The sequence below is a fragment of the Manis javanica genome, chromosome 1 (genome assembly GCF_040802235.1).
Source record: "Manis javanica isolate MJ-LG chromosome 1, MJ_LKY, whole genome shotgun sequence".
NCBI classification, from domain to species: domain Eukaryota; kingdom Metazoa; phylum Chordata; class Mammalia; order Pholidota; family Manidae; genus Manis; species Manis javanica.
The window spans coordinates 230,428,443-230,447,075 of record NC_133156.1 but is presented as its reverse complement, the minus strand read 5'-3'; the positions used below and the strand labels follow the sequence as shown (position 1 = coordinate 230,447,075).

At 39.1% G+C, this 18,633-nt stretch overlaps 1 protein-coding gene across 11 annotated transcripts in view; it reads right to left on the bottom strand.

Annotated features, from left to right (window-relative positions):
* Positions 1–18,633, bottom strand: part of CYRIA (CYFIP related Rac1 interactor A) — a 97,789-nt gene that overhangs the window by 21,012 nt on the left and 58,144 nt on the right. For all 11 annotated transcript variants that reach the window (XM_073216320.1, XM_073216300.1, XM_073216329.1 and 8 more), the window contains one exon: positions 8,273–8,352. Coding sequence is in view for 9 of the 11 variants with exons in the window: in XM_073216300.1 (XP_073072401.1) it covers positions 8,273–8,352 (80 nt within the window). In the remaining 2 variants the exon portion in view is untranslated. The remainder of the gene's footprint in view (positions 1–8,272; positions 8,353–18,633) is intronic.

The window sequence follows — 18,633 nt, the reverse complement described above, 5'->3', positions numbered from 1 at the left end:
GGAGGCTTTAGAATTTGGATGCTTCTTAACAATCCCCACCCTCACCAGCATTATTGATCTTGATGTTCCTATTATGCTCATAAAGGTGGGTTTGTCTTATAAGAAAATCATTTCTCAGTTACTATCTTCCAAGAAACATCTCTTTAGCCCAGCTTAGAACCTGTACCCTTTCTTCTGGGTAGCCCATTACTTGCTCTCCATTCTAACTATTACAGACTTCTTTTCTGCTACCTGAACTACCCCTTCCATTTGCTAACACTTTATCTCCCCAGTAAAATTATACACTCCTTGGAGAAAAGGTCATATTCTTCTAGTGTTTCTACATTTATGTGTCCTATCATCCCTTAATGCCCCCATGCCCCTTAAGAGCCCACTCCCAATCCTACTGCTCTGGCCTGATGCTACCAGGCAGGAGATGTTCTGTATATAATTAATGAATTAGCATCAATCAAAAAGTCAAAGTTCCTAAGCTTATACTTCACATCCAGCTCTATGACGGATATGAAGACACGTAATACACCATCTAAACATAAGATGCCATCTAAATCTTCTCTGCAGCCAAGTTCGTCAGGCTGAACTGAAAATGGTACTGAAGAGACCTAGTTATGTAAGAACAAATGGAGAACACTATAGGAAGTTATGTCAGTAAATTTAAAAGATCTATTAAAATTACACAACATATAACACACGCACATTTAAAGACTGTTCAGAGTTTAAAAAAACACATTGCAATGAGGAGTTTATAGTGTACGTAGAAGTAAAATATATAGCAAATTCAAAAAGGATGGAAGTGTAGTAATTGGAAGTATACTGAGACAGGTTCTAAAACTCTTCATGAAATAAGACATTTTGAAAGGATTGATTGTGCTGAGTTAAAGGTGTATATTTTAACCTTGAACATAACCAATCAAAGGTATAACTAAAAATCCTCTTATACCAAAAATTATTTGATTTAATCAAAAGGCAGGAAAACATTGAGAAACAAATGACAAATATAACAAATAGAATTCGACACTAACACTCAAATACAAATGCTAACTAAGTGCACATACAATACCTAAATAAAAAGGGACTACCCACTTTAATTTAAAGGTAGATATTATCAGCTTGGATGCAAAACTGAGGGCCAGCTATGTGTTGTTTACAAGAAACACACTATACAGATAAAGGTATAGGCAGAATGGGGAAACATGCCATGCAAGCACAAAGCATTAAAAAAGCTGCTACAGTCAAAATATGATATGCTTAGGGATGTATATATAACAAGAGATATGCAGGACCTCTAAAAACTATAAAACATTGCTGAGTGTAACTAAAAATATCTAAATGAATGGAAAATGTACCACATTTACAGGCGGGGAAATCAATATTGTTTAGATATCAGTTCTCTCCAGATTGATCTACAGATTTAATGTAATTATAATCAATATCCCAGTAAGATTATTTTGTACAACTGAAAGCTGATTACAAAATTTATTTAGAAAAGTAAAGGAACCACAATAGTCAAACCAATCTTGAAAAAGAAAAAAAAGGTTGAAGGACTTACTTTTTTTTTACCTTAAGACTTAATATTTGTTAGACTTTGGTATTCTTTGGTGAAAAGATCAATAAAGCAATGGAAAAGAAGAGAAGGTCCCAACATGTTACAGTTAACTAATTTCTGATAAGGGCATTAAAGCAATCTATCTGTGCTGAAATAATTTTACATCACATGAAAAAAATAAAACCAACACCTCTCTTACAACATGTACAAAAATTAGTTCAGAATGTATCATTGACTTAAATTCTAAAGTCAAGCTTAAAGTAAAGCTTAAAATTCTAAAACTTCCAGAAGAAAAAGTAGTAGAATATCTTTATGTTCTTGGAATAGACCATGATTTCTTAGATATAGTATGAACTTGGTGTAATAGAAAAAGGAAACAGATAAATTACACTTCATCAAAATATAAAACTTCTGTTTATAAAGAGACATTATTAAGAAAATAAATAAGCAAGTCCCTGACTGAGTTTAAGAATTTGCAAGCTATATATATCTCAAAAAAGACAGGGACCCACACTACAGTAAAGAACTCTTAGAACTTAGTAATATGAAGAAAAACAACAAAATACTTGAATAGACAGTATTTCCTAAAAACGATTAGTGAATATCCAGTAAGCACATGAAAAAATTTTAAACATTATCAGTTATCATGGAAATGCAAATTAAAACCACAATGAGATACTATCCTACAATCACTGGAATAGCTAAAAGGGAAAAAGATTGGCAATACTAAATGTTGGAGAAGATCTGGAACACCCGAGTTCCCTACATGGTTGGTAGGAAGGGAAAAGAGCATATTCCATTTGGAAAACTATTTGACAGTTGCCTGAAAAGTTGGATATAACTGACTCAACAATTCTACTCCTGTGTGTTTGTCTAAGAGAAATGTCCAGAAAGATTCTACAAGATGTTCATAGTAGGTTTATAACAGCCAAACACTGGAAATAGCCTAGGTGTTCATCAATAGGGGAAGCAATACACAAATTGGCACACAGCAAGAGTACTCAGCTAAAAAGGTAGCGATCTACTGATACATGTAATACATGTAATGATGTGGTTGAATCTCAAAAACCTTATGTTGTATGTAAAAAAGGATACAAAAAAGCACATATTATATCATTTCATGTATGTGAACTTCAAGAACTTATTTAAATTAATCATTGAGATCTAAATCAGGTCAGTACAGTAGTTGTTACTGGGGGCTTGGAGGGGGTTGGAGGAGATGGGGAAGAGGCAAAATGGAAATTTCTGGAGTGATGGAAATATTGTGTGTCTTGACAGAGTGTGGCATTTGTCAAACTGGTTAAAATGTACACTAAAGATCTGTACATTTCAATGCATGTAAATCATACCTCAATAAAAATGAACCTTAAAAAATGGAATAGTCAGGCAAAGAAGAGAAATTATTCAGGGCAGATGGAATGGTATCAGAATTAACCAGAAGCAATATACTGGATCTTCCAAAATAATCTTTTTTTAATAACAACTTTATTGTGATATAATTCACATGACATACAGTTTACCCACTTAAAGTGTATATTTCAATGATTTTTAATATACTGGTATTGTTACACAACCATCATCATAATCAATTTTAGAATATTTTCCTTTTCCCTCAAAAAATGTTGCACCCATTAGCAGTCACTCCCCATTTCTTCCCAATCTCCCCAGGACTAGACAACCACTAATAAACTTTCCATCACTATAGATTTGCCTAATCTAGACATTCCACTTGTAAATGGAATCATACAATATGTGGTCTTTTGTGTTTCACCCAGCATAATGGTTGCAAGGTATCTATTAATCAGCATTACATTTCATTGTTCGATAATAATTAATATCCTATTGAATGGATGTACTATATTTTATTTGCCCATGCATGACTTGATGGACATTTAGGCTATTTCCACTTTTTGGCTATTATGAATAATACTGCTATGAATATTCATGTATAATTTTTTGTGTGGACACATTTCCATTTCTCGGGTATATATCTCAGAGTGGAATCATTAGATCATTTGGAAACTTCATGTTTTGCCTTTTGAGGAACTGTCATACTGTTTTCCAAAGCATCTGCCCCTTTCACATTTTCACCAGCAGTGAATGAGGGTTCCCATTTCTTCTCATCCCCACCACCACTTAGTAGCAGCTCTTTGTGAGGTGGTGATCTCACTTGGTTTCCCTCATGGCTAATGAGAGTGAATGCTTTCTCAGGTGCTTATTTGCCATTCGTTTATCTTCTTGGATAAATGTCTACTCAGATCCCAAAGGAATCTTTTGATAGATCAAGTTGTTTGCTTAATCAGAGTTTCTTTGAAGCAAAATCCTCTAGCATAGATTTTAATCTACTTGAACTTCTACCTGTCTTGGAGACCTACCCCTCATGGCAGACGCTATCTGAAGGACTGAGGAGTTGTATCTCTGATTGACGGCTCACTCTGTCTGCCCCGTATGGTAAGGGAAAATGGAAAACAAGAACTGAAAGGGGTCCTCTGTGACTAATTCCAGAGACCTCGGCTCTACATCTTGAAACTAGAAAGGCTGCCTGGTTAGCTCCCCTGTCCCAGACATTAGGGCGGACTAGTGCCTCATTTAGATGCATCAGTTAAATGTATTTCCCAAATCGGCTGATCGTCAGAAGCACCTTGGAAATGTGGGCGAATGCAGGTTCTTGGGTCTAGACCACTGAATCAGAATTTTGGGATGAGGCTCAGACAACTATATAAAAAGAAGGTTCAGCAGATGTTTCTATGATCATTTCAGTCCGGAAAATGCTGGAACTATTTAATTAGAAGGCTAATGCCTGCTGCCCACTCTGGGTACCATAATGGGTGGATTCAACTGAACAATTATCATCAGGCCTTCAGGCATACATTTTCCTACACAGGGTCCCCAGAACCATCACTCATGAAAGATTAGGTTGCATTTATTCTCTGCCTCTCAGCCTGCAAAGAGGAAATGGAAATATAGCCAGGATGCAGAGCGAAAAAAGGAAAAAAAGTAATGGGATGAAAAGACAATAATGAAAAAGATGTTAAGTGGTTGTGTAGAGATGTGAGCAGAAAGTGTGAAACTCACTGCAAAGGTCAAACGAGAATTTAAATCAGATCTTCACAACGGAAAAAACCTAAGGACAGATGTGTCTAATTTTGTATTACATTTTGACCCCGCTTAATTATATCTATTTGACCCAGTTCAATTATATTCCATCACTGACTTCAAAAAGAATATTCAGCACTCCAAGTAGAGGTGCCAAATTCATTTAAGCTGTTGCTACATGCTGTTCAGCCTTCCTCCCTCCCTCCACTGCTTACTCCTTAACTCTTTGCAATCCAGCCTCCACACTCAAAGCAGTAAATTTTGCATCTATTCTACCAGTGACTGACCAACCCTTCATACCCTTTTCAAACCTCACCCTTTTTGACAACTCTGTGACAGTTGAATCTTCATACAAACCCTCCTTAAATGTCCGTTCTCTGATTGCCTGGATCTAGCCTGTTCTATTCGGTTCCTTCACAAGGCCAGCATCTGCTAATAAGGCTAACTTGGTGACCAATAAGCTTTGTTCAACACAAGGCTAAGTATTGGGCTGCAAAACAGAGTGGGGCCCAGGTCCCGCCATCAGGAATCTCAGTTTAGTAAGATGTCTTCCTTTCTCTACAATATAGCATCTTTCCTGGATCCTCTAAATACGCAAGCTCCATTTAGGCATAAGCACACCCAAATTTCCTCTCTGCTCAGCTCTTGTTTGTTCTCTAGTTTTCCCTCAGAGATTTTAGCTATTTTTTTTTTGGAGATGAGCCCCAATTATGGACCTCACTCCCTAAGCCTCTGTTCCTGCTGGGGTCTAACCCAGTCTTCTACTTCAGTCCTCACTATCTTTCAACAAGCATTTGGGGGTCTAAATTGGGATTCCTGCTATGCTTCGAACATGCCCTTCCTCTTCTTATCTCCATTTCCATCTGTTGGAAAAACTCTCCCTATCTATGCTTATAGGAAAACCCACTCATTCTTTAAAGTCCATTCCAAAAGCCACCTCTTGCTAGAAGACTTCTCTGATTCCTTCTGCAGTCTTGCATTTCCTGAAGCTAGATGTACACTCTTTCTCCCTCTTTATTCCTAGGCCACACCATGTCTCTCTTAAAGCCTTTATTTTATCTTGTTTTGAACTATGTGCCAGTGTTGTCTTCCACACTAGCCTGAGACTTCATTAGGCGATGACTGCTCTCGCTTCGCTCTGTCTTCCCAGTGTCGCCTGACTTACATGGATGCCCAGAACCATATTCAACATACTGTTACTGTATTGAGTTGAACTCTGTGGTCTCAAGGGAAAATAACCACAGTCTGCCTTTCCTATTCTTCCTGTCCATTATCACTTTTTTTTTTTTTGAAGACTAGCTTTAGGAAATAGGATTTACAGAATCAAGAAACCAAAATTACTTTTTTTTGCCATGAGACATCTTAGTTTATAGATGACCAAGATGTTTCTCTTTAGTCAGGAACAGGATGATGGCTGTAGCACTTCCAGGAAGCTGCTTGTGATGAGCACTTAAGGGAAGCAAATCAGAGGGAGGGAGAAAGGCAAAGAGAACTGTTTCCATCTCAGGTCCCCAATCACTCCCTGTGTGACTTTAGCCCAGTCATCTATCTTCTCAGTCTCAGGGAAATAATGCCACTCTTCTCCATGGGGTTGATGGGGAAATAAAGAGGATTTTATATATTTTTGGAAATTTATAGCTTTACATTTTCCTTAAATACTATTGCTCTAGTCCTAGTAATAAGCAGCCAGACATGGGAATCCAGTCCACATTTCCCCCTCTTGAAGAAACTGTAGTCTATCTACAAAAGGAGTATCCGTACCATAAACCACTGTCAAAATTCAAGATTTTTAAATGTTCTCTTTAGCTGCCCATAACCTTTTTAAAAATAAAATGTTAAGAAACTGTCCAAAGGACAAGACTGAACAGATCAAAGTACTCTGGTACTTGGGCCAGAGGATCTCCTGAGGCATAACCTCAGAACTCTGTAAGCCTACAAAAGGGCTCCAGAGACCCCTGGTGGAAAGCACTGCCTTAATTCCCTGCAGATTTTACTTTTGTCCCTTCAAAAGCTTTTAAAATTAGACTTGACAAATGACTCAATACTATTCTTTGTGGAACATGGAAAGCCAAGAATTCAAGAAGAGATAAATAGGCAAATGAGGGCCACTGAATCTGGTGGGCATTTATAAAGCAGTGTGTAGGTGCATGTAGAATTTAGAGTTACAAAACTAGAAAGAGCATGTAACTCCCATAGGTGTTTATATGCCCCCACAGTTTTGAGTGAATGGAGTATTTTACCAGTATTTTAGCCTTTGTACACACTGGATGCCAAAGTATAAAATGCATGTGATAAGAAGTGGATGGAAATGCAAGTAGTAAAATTAGGGTGGTAGGATAATAGGTAATTTAGTTTGTATTAATTCTTTAAAGTTAATAAACCTTCATTTTAACAACAACAAAGATATGTATATTGTAGAGAAGTAGAAGTTACATCAGTAAAAAGACCCATTCCTCTTGAAGTATCAAATCAATCTGGTATGGAGCTCCCAGCTTCACCCCTTACCAAATCCAGCCACACCCAGCCACACCCAACCCAACCCAACCCAACCCAACCCAACCCACCCAGTCAAACAACAAGAACAACAGCAAAATGAGTCAAATCATAAGTGACATATTTTTCATTGAATACAGTCTAGATTAAATATACTTTTTCAGAACACATGAACTCTGAGGTCACTTTTCCTTTTCAAGTAGCTATTTTAGACCCACCAAAGATTCTGATAACATACATCTAGGGATCTTGCAGCTTTTGATTTACTATACCTTGAAAGGGTCTTCTAGCCTTTACTTAGAAGATCTTTGTTAGAAAGTTTAATTTACATATAAGGAATTTCTGTCTTACTTTTAATATAGATAAACACTTGAAAAGTTAAATTTTAAGGCAAATTAAAGCAGATTCTCAGATGGAAAATGCTGGTAAAAAAGACACTGAGCTGGGCTCACTGTTTTGGAATTATACTTTTAAAAAAGGCACAGAAATGAAGGTAGAAACTCAGCAGATGAAACATGAATGTGTCACTCATTTGTCAATATAATCAATCAAGAAAACAAACAAGACTCTTCATATTTATCATCATGATTCACAAACCATTTTACCTTAGAAACATTTTAGTTTTTGATAAAAGAAATGTAACCTTTCAGCTAAAAGGAGCATCTCTCAAGTCCTGAAAATAGTTTTGTATAAGCAAATGACATATAAAAACCAGAAAGAGGTGACTCAAAAAGCAATCTGTAAGCCTTATTTCTGGTATTGATCATTTTTCTTTCATGTCCAGTATATCTGTTTTATATTTATCTGTGTAGATTACTAGGCATACTATTTTTCTTCAGACTATGACATAGTATTTCATAAAAATTATTAGGAAAAATACATGATGATGATTTATGCTAAGCCTACAAAAGATGATCACTTCTAAAATCAAAGAAAACTATGGACATATTAAAATATTTTTCTACTGGGGTTCTTAAGAAATAGGAAAAGAAATAATGGAAATTATCTTTGAAGACCAGAAATAAAAGCATATTGCCATTTGAGTTTAAGTATCATATAAAATCTTTATAACTTCCCTACCAACAAACTATAAAGACAGTGAAAAGCTTTCATCATTATCTTTTAATTTTTGTAACTTACTTTCAAAATCCAGGAAAAAATGTGGGTAGTTCTCAATTTCCCTGGTAAGGACTTTGAGCAGGTTTCCCATCCCAGCAAACCTACGAGAGGTAACACAAAACCAAACACCATTAGTGGGATAAAAATAGACTTCTTAACGGGCTGGATATGTTTGACTAACTTGCTTAAATACTACTGGACCTCAGTAGCTTCACCTGAAGACCAGATAGGAAGCATCTGCATACTGGGAAATGACTAATAATAACTTAGCAATTCATTTCTGAATCAGTGGCAGGTAAGTATCTCTGAGGTGCTAGCTCTCTAAAAGTTGGGAATATCTGGCCTAACTCGTATGAACTAGATAATTAGAAAAATGTCATAAGCTCTCTGGAGAATACTTACTTCCTGCATCTCCTTCACTATAAAGAAAATTAATTAAAGAACATTGTAGGCAAAGAATCAGGTATTTTAGTTACAGGAGGCAGACCTTGGATATATTCTAAAAAGTGTTTTCTTTTCCCCGTAATTAATCTCCTAAATCCTTATAGTTAATATTTCAGCTTTCGCTTTGTTTCATTTCCATCAATGTGGAAACATATGATGTCAATGGACAAGCACCACAGTGGTGATTATTATCTGTCCAGAAAGCTAAGTTTCTTAAAGTTCTTGATGTAAAGAATATAAAAAAATGGATTTACAGTCCTAGAGACCCTGACGGCCTGCAGAGGAGGCCACATTTCCTTTCCCAGAGGGTAACTCCAGGCAAGTTGGGGGCTCTCATAACTTGCTCTTTTAGTAATGAGACTGGGTAGTCCATTAAGAATAAAAATTAAAACCTATCAATACTATTCCAAAATGTTGTTCTTAGTGAAGTTACAGTGTACTTGCATGGGTGAATCAAACCAACAAGAAATGCACATTTGTTACATATTTTCAATCTCAACATAAGGAGAAAAAAAGACTATGGAAATGTAGTTATTATTTAAATAAACAGTGAAATTTGTACTGCTCTCAGTTCTTGACATTAAACTATTTTCAGGAGACTGCTTGCCCATTCATTCACTCAGCGCCCATTCATTCACTCAGCACCCATTCATGGAGCTGAAGTTCAGTGCTAGATGCTGTGTTCTCTGGAAGGCATTTCTCTAACTTGTGATTCAAACATATCAGCAGAGAAGGATCAACTTGAAAAATCACTTCACCAGTAAAAGGGAACCACAGAGCAGTAATTTTGTGTGCACATGGCTTCCAAGCATATTTATGCCAATAGAAGGAATTTTTTTAAATGCTCCACTATAAGAAAGATGCAGTGATAGAATGCACTAAAAGGATGGCTTTGTGTGCAAAAGGATATAGCCAGCAATTCCCATGGGTGCAAAAGGTGGTAACAATCTAGTCTCCATCATAGTCCTCCTCTGTGAAAACACACATGTACACATGCAGACTTCATCCATGGCATAAGTCACTAGAGTGAAGCTGGAAAAGATACTGCTCAGGGAGTCTGATTTCAGTCCTAGCTGTTTCCTGTGGCTCTGTAGCCAGGACGACCGATTTCATCATTCTGAGCCTTAGTGTTCTCATCTTTAAGATGATTTTTTTAAATGTATCTATTTCATTAAGTTGTAAGGATTAATGAGATAACAATATAAGATGCCTATACAGCACTTATAAGAAATGTTATGTGCTCTTACTATTGAGGACGCTGATGGTAATTATCACCATCATTGTCATGATTGTCATCACAGCCTCCAGATACTTAATTTAGGATTACCCTATGGAAGATGGGTTAGGTTGTATGCAGCTGTAGGGAAGAGAGCTAGGATCATTGAGGGAATAGTAAGGGTGATGTTTATTCAATGTCATGAAAAGTTTTCTAGCCATTAGTATTGTTTAGATATTGAATGATTTGCCTTGTGAATTGGTGAGCTCCTTGTCACTGGTGGTGTTGATGTAGAAGTATGTTATATCAATCCTTAAAAATATTGCAAAAATGAGTTGTATGTTAGACATAAGATTAGACTAGAAACCTCTCCCATCTTAAGGTATACGAATATTTGTTTACACGTGCATATGCACACACACACACACACACACACACACACACACACACACACACACACTCAAACACCATACTTCTCGCTTCCAAATGAATCTTTCTTATTCTTTTTCTCTTTTTCCCTGCCTCCGTTGCCTTTATGCACGTTTACTTTTAAGATTTTTTGAGCAAAGCCCTGTATGAGGTAGGTTCTGCCAAATTAAAGGTCAGAACAGGTATTGTCCATCCTTGCCACTGGACAATATTCACAAACTCCAGGGTCTCTCAGAAAGAATCTGTTTCAACTTAATGAACAATTCTGATGAGACCCAGGGGCACATCTTGTAGGAAGATGATTCTACTGTTGAGTAGAAGCCCATGACTTTCATATAACATGCCTTAATGAAAGTTAAATATTCTTAATTTCTCCAGTTTTATGCTATTAATGTGTATCAAGAGACCTGAATGGATTAAGCTTCCTCCTAAAATTCTGTCTGTGCATGATTTTACTGACAGAGTACCTGGGTGGGAAATATGTCAAGTCTTTAAAATTAGTAACAGACTAGAAAGAACACATATGGAAATACACCCAAATGTCAGCTGGCTATAGAATCCTATCTGTTCAAAGGTCATTTAAGCTGATTGGCTGATAAGGTTGATATGGTCAAATATTTTGTAACATGATTCTAACATTTGTCAAGGTCAATTACAGAACTCCCAGTATTTTAGGTGTTTCACATCCCACACAGGAACCGTGTGTAACAATGATTATGGGAGATTATGTAGTATTAGGGGTCAAGTCCAGTCCTACGGAATCTAGAAACAGTCCTATGGGATCTGGAAAATATGCATTCCAACACAAACTCCTTAAGATTAATACAGAAATATTTCATCTCCTTTATTTGTAAAAACTTTGATGCTTACTTCTCCCTTCTTAGATCACAGAAATTTATGGAAGTATATTCTGACTTAAGATCACACAGAGTGTCACTGAGTAGAAAGACAGTTTTTCTTAATTGGGCCCAGGGCTCTACCTGGAAGGGCTGCTCACCCATGGGGCTTCCACTACAGCCTCAGCCATACTCCTCCTGCCAGAGATTATGCACCACATTCCTAGTGAGATGACTTAATTAATTAGTGTGAAGTTTATGTTTAAATAGTTTATCTTGTTCAATAAAAGAATTTCAGGTAAGGTATTATACATTATTAGAGAACACAAATACATAATGGAAGTGGGGGAAGAGAAGAATAACGGTTGACTAGGAAGAGGTAGGTAGAGAGGTAAGTAGTTTGTGAATTACAGGTCTAGGCCACGAGGCCTTCACATTTGCTGGAGAGAAAGGACATCACTCCGGACCCGAGCTTCTGATGGCCAAGGCAAAGGAGGAAAAAAATGGTCTCTTTCAGGATTTGGTGGTCAGAAAATAAAATAAATGGAAGTGTAGCTTTCTAGGTTTTATTTAAGATGAAGAAAAAGTACAGCTTTCTTTTTTTATTTAGCCAAAAGAAAAGGGAGAAGTTGGCATGATGAAGTGGGTTGAGACAAAGAGAAGCCTCCTCTTGGAAAGCATAGACCTGCCCACGGGGGGAGTCACATCGGAGGAGGAGCTGACGAGCTGAGTTTCAGAGCTCCTGTGGGCACAGCAGGGGTTTCACAGCCAAATGGAGGGCAGGGCAGCCTGGCTGGCAGTCCAGGGCTGTACCTGGAGAAGCTGGAACTCCAGCTTCCATGATCTATTTGGGGACTCCATGGCTGCACTCCTAAGGTAAACCTGCTTCTGGGACACCAGTTACTCGCCTCTCTCCCTATGGTGACCCAGCAGGTGCTTTGAGCCCCCTCTGGGGTACCTTAATCTGAGCCCCTTAAAACAGTGATGATTCTGGTGATGACTCTTCACAGTTGCTGTAGGTATAAAGGCTGCTTATATAAGTTCAAGGGGCAGGAATGGTCTCCCCAGTAACAATGGAGTGGGGAGACCCACTTGGAAGAAGGAGAGAAGCAAAGTAAAAATTGTGGATGCAAAAGTACTAAAATATTAGAAATAGATGTCATAAAGGAGGATGATAAGAGGAATTGCAGGCAAAAAAGAGCTCAAGCAGTAATGTACAGAGCATGTTTATTACTTAAAACTAGTGTGTTGTCTAAATTGTAAATCTTAGGCTTGCTTTAAACACAAGAAAACACACAACTTCCTTGACAAATGCAGAGATCACCTTAAAGTGAAGCCTCCCTGGGACATGGTACGGCTACAGTGCGCACCTGAGTGTTGCAAGAACCGACTCTGTTCCTTCAAGGGGGCCCAGGTAGGTGGGGGTAAGGGAAGAGCACAGGTCTTGGCTACTAGATGAGGAGAAAGGGAAGGATATCCCTGCTGGATAAATACTCACGAAGGGATGGGCCCCGCAAATACTGACTCTCTTACTTGGGGTGTCTCCTGCTTCTGGAGAATGGCATTGGAAGGTGGTTCTCTTTACACCGGTGACCGCTCTGCATGGCCTTTTGCTCTGGGACTCACTAGCCTTCCTCCATGGCTGGATTTTCCACGACTTCCCCTTCTCTACTGAAGTGAAGGCATGTGGGCTTCAGGGTGACTGGGTCCTTGGCCTGGTGGCTTTCACTGTTTGCTGGGCCTATTCTCTAATAGCATTGCAAACTGGAATTCATTGATAAAGATTAAGCCATCCTCTTAAGGATTTGAAGCACAGAGTAGGTCAAAATAATATGGCTAACTGATATTCTCGAAAGATGTGTAGTATAAGTAGTGGATGAAAAGGATCATAGAGAAAAGTCTGAAAGAGCCCCACAAACATAAAGCATTATCTAATTGTCCCATTATTCTGGAGTAAGTCATTTTACCTGTGAACCTTGGGCTCCTCATTTACAAAACCATCATATAATAATACCTCCCACATGGGATTCTTGCAAGGAATGAATGAGTGTGAAAACATGTGTACTATAACATGCTAAGCAGATAGTAGCTACAATGATTCCAAATTCCAGCTCATCGTATGATTTAAGATATCCAGGGAAAATCAAAGAAATGAAACATCCCCAGAATCATCTAAGTTGCATTTGTCTTCATCTTTCAAGTTCGATCTCCCAAGAACCAGGATTCTCTATGGAAACTGCTTCAACTATAATCAGGTAAATATTAAAAATATAATAGCTAGTACCACAAGATATTTTTCTATGTGTGAAACATTGTATTTTGGATATATTTTCTTATTTTATCTTCAGAATATACATGCAAGGAAGATACAGTTTAAAGGGTTTAGAAGACTTAGAATTATTAAAATTAAATACAGACACTGATTAAAAAATATAAATCCTTATGAATGAAAACTAAATTTTCAAAAGAACAATATCTAAGTTTGTGATAATTAGAGGCTGGTGTCTTTTGTTAACTCTATATAAATTAATACCCATTTTCAACACAAAAATTCTAATCATGAATGAATGATTTTGAAAATAGGAATAGCTAGGCCACTATTATAGTAAATTCCAGAAAAAAAATCATTGAAAACTATAAACTTTAATCTAATGGCTGTGTCCATGCTTACCCCATTTCATAGACAGAGCATAAAGTCCAAGGAAAACACAAATATTTAATGGAGAAAACCCTACCAACATGGTTCATGAAACATCCCTGTTGAAAAGGAATTAAATGCCAAAGGAGAAAGGAGGTAACAGAGATTTTGCTAGCAATCTAAAGAAGAGGTGGCTGGGATTTCTGTCCACTCTGCTTCTAGAAGACTCAGTTTACCTTCCTGAACATTGGCAGTGACCTAGCTATACAAAATGGGAAAGCAAACTCCTTTCCCAGGAAAAGGGAATCTGATAACAGTTTGGTGGGAAGTTTCTTCTTCCCCGTTTGTTTTCTAATAAAAAGCCACCTTTAATACCTACCATGAGGGAGTTACTGAGAACACCCTGAATCCCCAGGTTTATGCAGAGCAGGAAGCCATAGCCGCAGAGCTTAGATGATACACTTTCTATTTAGGGAGCTAGCCCAGGTGTAAGAATGTGATCTACCTGGAAGCACATAACAGGTTTCTGATAAATAGTAAGTGCTTAGTAATGTTACGAATGTGAGAGTAATTGCAGGTACTTGGTACATATTAAATATCAATCAAAGTGATTAGAGCTATTATTACTATTATATGAGAGAGGGGCAAGGGCAGCCACACTTTCCGGAGTGCTCACTGTGTGTCTGGCACTATGTTTCACGTGCTTTAGTTCACTCAAACCTTACAGGAGCTCCTTGGGTAGCAACGATTATCTGCACTTTATTAGAAGAAAAAGGGGGTTTGCATCTTTCTGAGGACTACAGAAGACTAAAAGACAGAGTCATTTTTGACTTTTGAGAGTCTGGAAATGCAACGTCCACATGCTCCTTCCATGCAGGAAAAGACCTGGGGCCCCAGACCCTTAGGAGGTATTGTTGGGGGACTTGGAAAGCCCACGGTCTGGGGAAGCAGGCAGGATATTGCATTATTACAGGCATATGCACATTTTTCTCAGGAGAGGAACTACAGTTTCTGATAGATTCCCAAGTGTCATGCTCCACCCCAGTACTACTCAATGGCATGTATAGGAACGTATTTCTTTAGGAATTCAGAGAGGAGAGAAAAGCATGTGGGGTAAGTCTCCTGAAGAAGCTGGCTTCATAGATATGAGCTGCCCCCTTGAGCGCGAAGGATGCTGGGAAGCTGGGTTGGTGAGCAAAGCCCTCCAGCCTGGGGTGGGCAATTAGGAGTGAGGTGGGGACAAAAAACAAGTTGGGTGACTCACCAAGTCTTCCAAAACCAGGAAGCTTATTCCTCAAGGTTCATTTACTGCAATATCATTTGGAAACCTTTCATTTGGAGACCTTTCACATTTTTTCCTAGTAGCTTAGAAGGAGGACATTTCTCTAGTCACTGTAGGAATTCTAACAGTGCTTGTAAAGACTGTCCTCACATCCCTGCCAAGGGAGGCGCTCACCTCCCAGGGGTGACAATTTGGGACATACCCATGGTATTTTCTATGACTGTTTTCTTGGCCCACAGCTCAAGACCACTTCCGTGGGAGGAGCTCCAAGAGTGGTCAGTAGCACACAGCAACTCTCTTAAAGAAATAATTTTATGATAACACATCCAGTTCCAAAAAAGAGAAGAGAATCAAAACACATACCTCCCCAACACTCTCCCACATGCACACACACCCACACCCACATGTTTTTTTTTTCCTGTTTGGAACTCTGCTTTTGTTTCAAAGAAGAAAATTAAATAATATCATTAGTTATATTCTCAGAGTGTAAAACCAAACAAAATCAACCCGAGCTTGTTTTAAAAAGATGTGGCCATAGTTTGTGAAGAAATATATTTGTTTACTGTAAGTACCACATAACAAAGAACTAGGGCCAGAGTGCAGACAGTGTGGACGCCGACCTTTGTATACACCCGAATTGCGAAGCCCAGTTTCCATGCTTAGAGAACAAGCACTCAGATTTCTTTTGCAGCTATGACTATTTGAAAGGAGAATTTCTAAGCCAATACCTCCGTTTATCAATAAAGACTAGAAGGTGAGAAAAATAAAACAGCAAGCCTAAAGAGCTTCATTGTCTATCAATTGTTTTTAAGGTCTAAGGAAATAAATATTCAATGCCTCTATCAGAAGGGATGGGTTTTGTTAACCATTTAAAGGAACCAGTACATCCCAGAATCTACAATATTTAGCATCCTTGGTGCAAAGAACTGAACAAGTCAAAGCCTTAGACTCTTTTCCATAACTCAGTATTTTGGGGATTAGGAAGTCCTGATGGATCCTAATATTTGTCTGCAACATAGTTAGCATATAAGCCACCGACCGATCATGCATACAGTAATGCACGTATTTATGTAACATCATGTCTTCATGTCAAAGATGTATCTGGTTGTATTTATCTTCAACATGAGCATGTGTCAAAGGCAGGGAAGGTATTCTTGGACCCACTTTACAGATCAGAACTCATGGTATAGAAAGTGTCCTTCCCAAAGTCTACCAGATGGCTTCACGACTTCCTGGTCTGCAGTCCCAAGTGTCATCAAATATCTTCTCTATTAGAACCGGCATCATCTTTTTAAAGCTCTTGCTTTACAAAAAAGCACTTGCTGAAGGACCCACAATACATTAAGGGCAAAGGGACAAGAAGGGAGATGTCCTGGCTCTCGATCTCATGCTCTGCACACTAACACAGAAAGTAAATGGACATCAAATCCATTTTTTTTAAGATAACAAAAATAGAAAGTGCGATGTATTGCTACCCCTGGAGGGCTCCTGTTCCCTGTTAGTAGGGTCTCATCAGAACATGCTGAGCAGGTACCTGACAAGAACACCCCCACTGATGATTCATAAAATTGTGTGCACTTCTTGTCCCTACTGTGTTTATCCTAATTCAGACCCTCAGCAGAGCTTGCTTGCATCCTGAAAATAGACTCCAAACCGGTATTCCTAACTCTAGTCTTGTCTCAGTCCCTTCATTTCCATCTTTCTAAATTCAAGTCTGATTATGTTAATCCCTTGTTTCAAATGCTTAAGTGGCTCCCCAGAGCCTGTAAAATATAATGCATCCCAATATGCACACTGGGCACAGAAAACCCAGCCTCTGGCCTCTGTTCCTCTCCTCCATCCCCTCTCTTCCTCCATTCCCCGGGATCCTACACTCTAGCCACACACTGCTTCTTTAAAGGAGCCTTGCTCTTTATTGCCTCAGGGCCTTTGCACATGTTGTTTCTTCTGTTTACAATGAGAGCTAACATTTTTTAATGGTCTGCAGGCAATAGTGATGAGAGCTTTTCATGTATTGTCATATTTTAATTTTCACAGCCACCATATGAGGAACTGTTATTATCCCAGTGTTAGAGGTAGATAATCCTAGAGATTGAGAAATTTGTTCAAGCCCACAGGTGGCAGAGGAGGGTCTGGAATCCAATTCCCTCTGACCTGCAAGCACTGGCTCTTTTGACAATTGCCTCTCCGGAATTCTAAGCATGAGTTTGGAAATCATACCTTCAGAAGGAAACTCCTGAGTCCTCCCAACTCTTTGACCCCTCAAATAAAACAAAATTCACTCCCTTGACTGAACTCTGCCTTCTCCACTCACCTAACACACAGTGTTCACTGTGTCACAGTGCCTGTCAGCATGGACCGTGACTGCACGCCTTCTCCCACCTCTCTCTGAATGGAAGGTCTTCCTGGGCAGGACTATTTATACACATCGATGTATTCCCAGCACTTGGCACAGGGCCTGGCATACAGTTAACACTGGAAAAATAACCTTACGATTGCTCTGTCCAGCAGTTCCAAAGCGTCAGGCAGTCCAAAGCCGAATGAGAAACATAAAGGCTGTGTCATGGGTCTCGCTGAAAGCTAGTTATTCAAACAGTTTGAGGCTGTCATGTTTTTACTTATTTTACAAAATGATGGTGATAGGTTATTTTAAAATTTTACTGGTTTATGAAATTCAGAAGTCTAGGAGCTGTCAGCCTGGGCAGTACTTGCCTGGGTTTGGGAGCAGAGCTACAGGGGATTTGTTCTCAGGCCCGTGCTGCCAGCTGCATCCTGCTACCTGCCTCAGCTGGTCTTACCTGAAGTCTGACCTCCTAACTAAAGTGGTACCCCGAGATTTCCCCCAGCAGGATGGGGGCATACAGTTCATTTCCCCAGCAGAATGGGGGGATGCAATCCAGTTCTGGCTTTAGGACAGTTTTTAGGGACTGGATGTGATTTCAGGAGGGCCATTAAGACACTCCACCTTCCAGCCTGATCAACAAGGTTCAGAGCGGGAGAAATCATGTGGGCAGCCAGGATGGCAGCCACTGCCAGTAACTCCAGAAGCTTGCAGACTCCCCACACTGCTCTGCAAAGCAGCGGGCCCCTCGGGCTTGCCTCCCACGGGCCATCAGCGGCATCCCTGGGGCTGTCCCAGGAGGAAAGAGAACAGCCCTGATAGGTCTGGTGGTCATGTGGTCCAGAGACCCTTTCTCCTGGTAACTGTGGGACCTCCTTGCACAACATTTACACTGCATGGTTGTTTTGAATTACAAGCAAAACCAGTGAGCCATCAGTCTAGAATGTATCAGACACAAAATAGGCGGCTTTGAAAAAAATACTTCATGACTAATGTAAAGGTACATTTCTTAAATGACATAAGCACCTGTTTTCTGGTGGGGCGGTGGGGGTGGGGGGAAATGGCACTAATGGAATGAAGTAGCTCAGCTCTTAAATTCCAGGAGCCTGAATTTGCTCAGCCAGGCTAGCGATTTAATGAAGCTGGGCTGGGCTGGAATTCCCTTCCCCATCTGCCACGTTGCAATGAAGTCATAA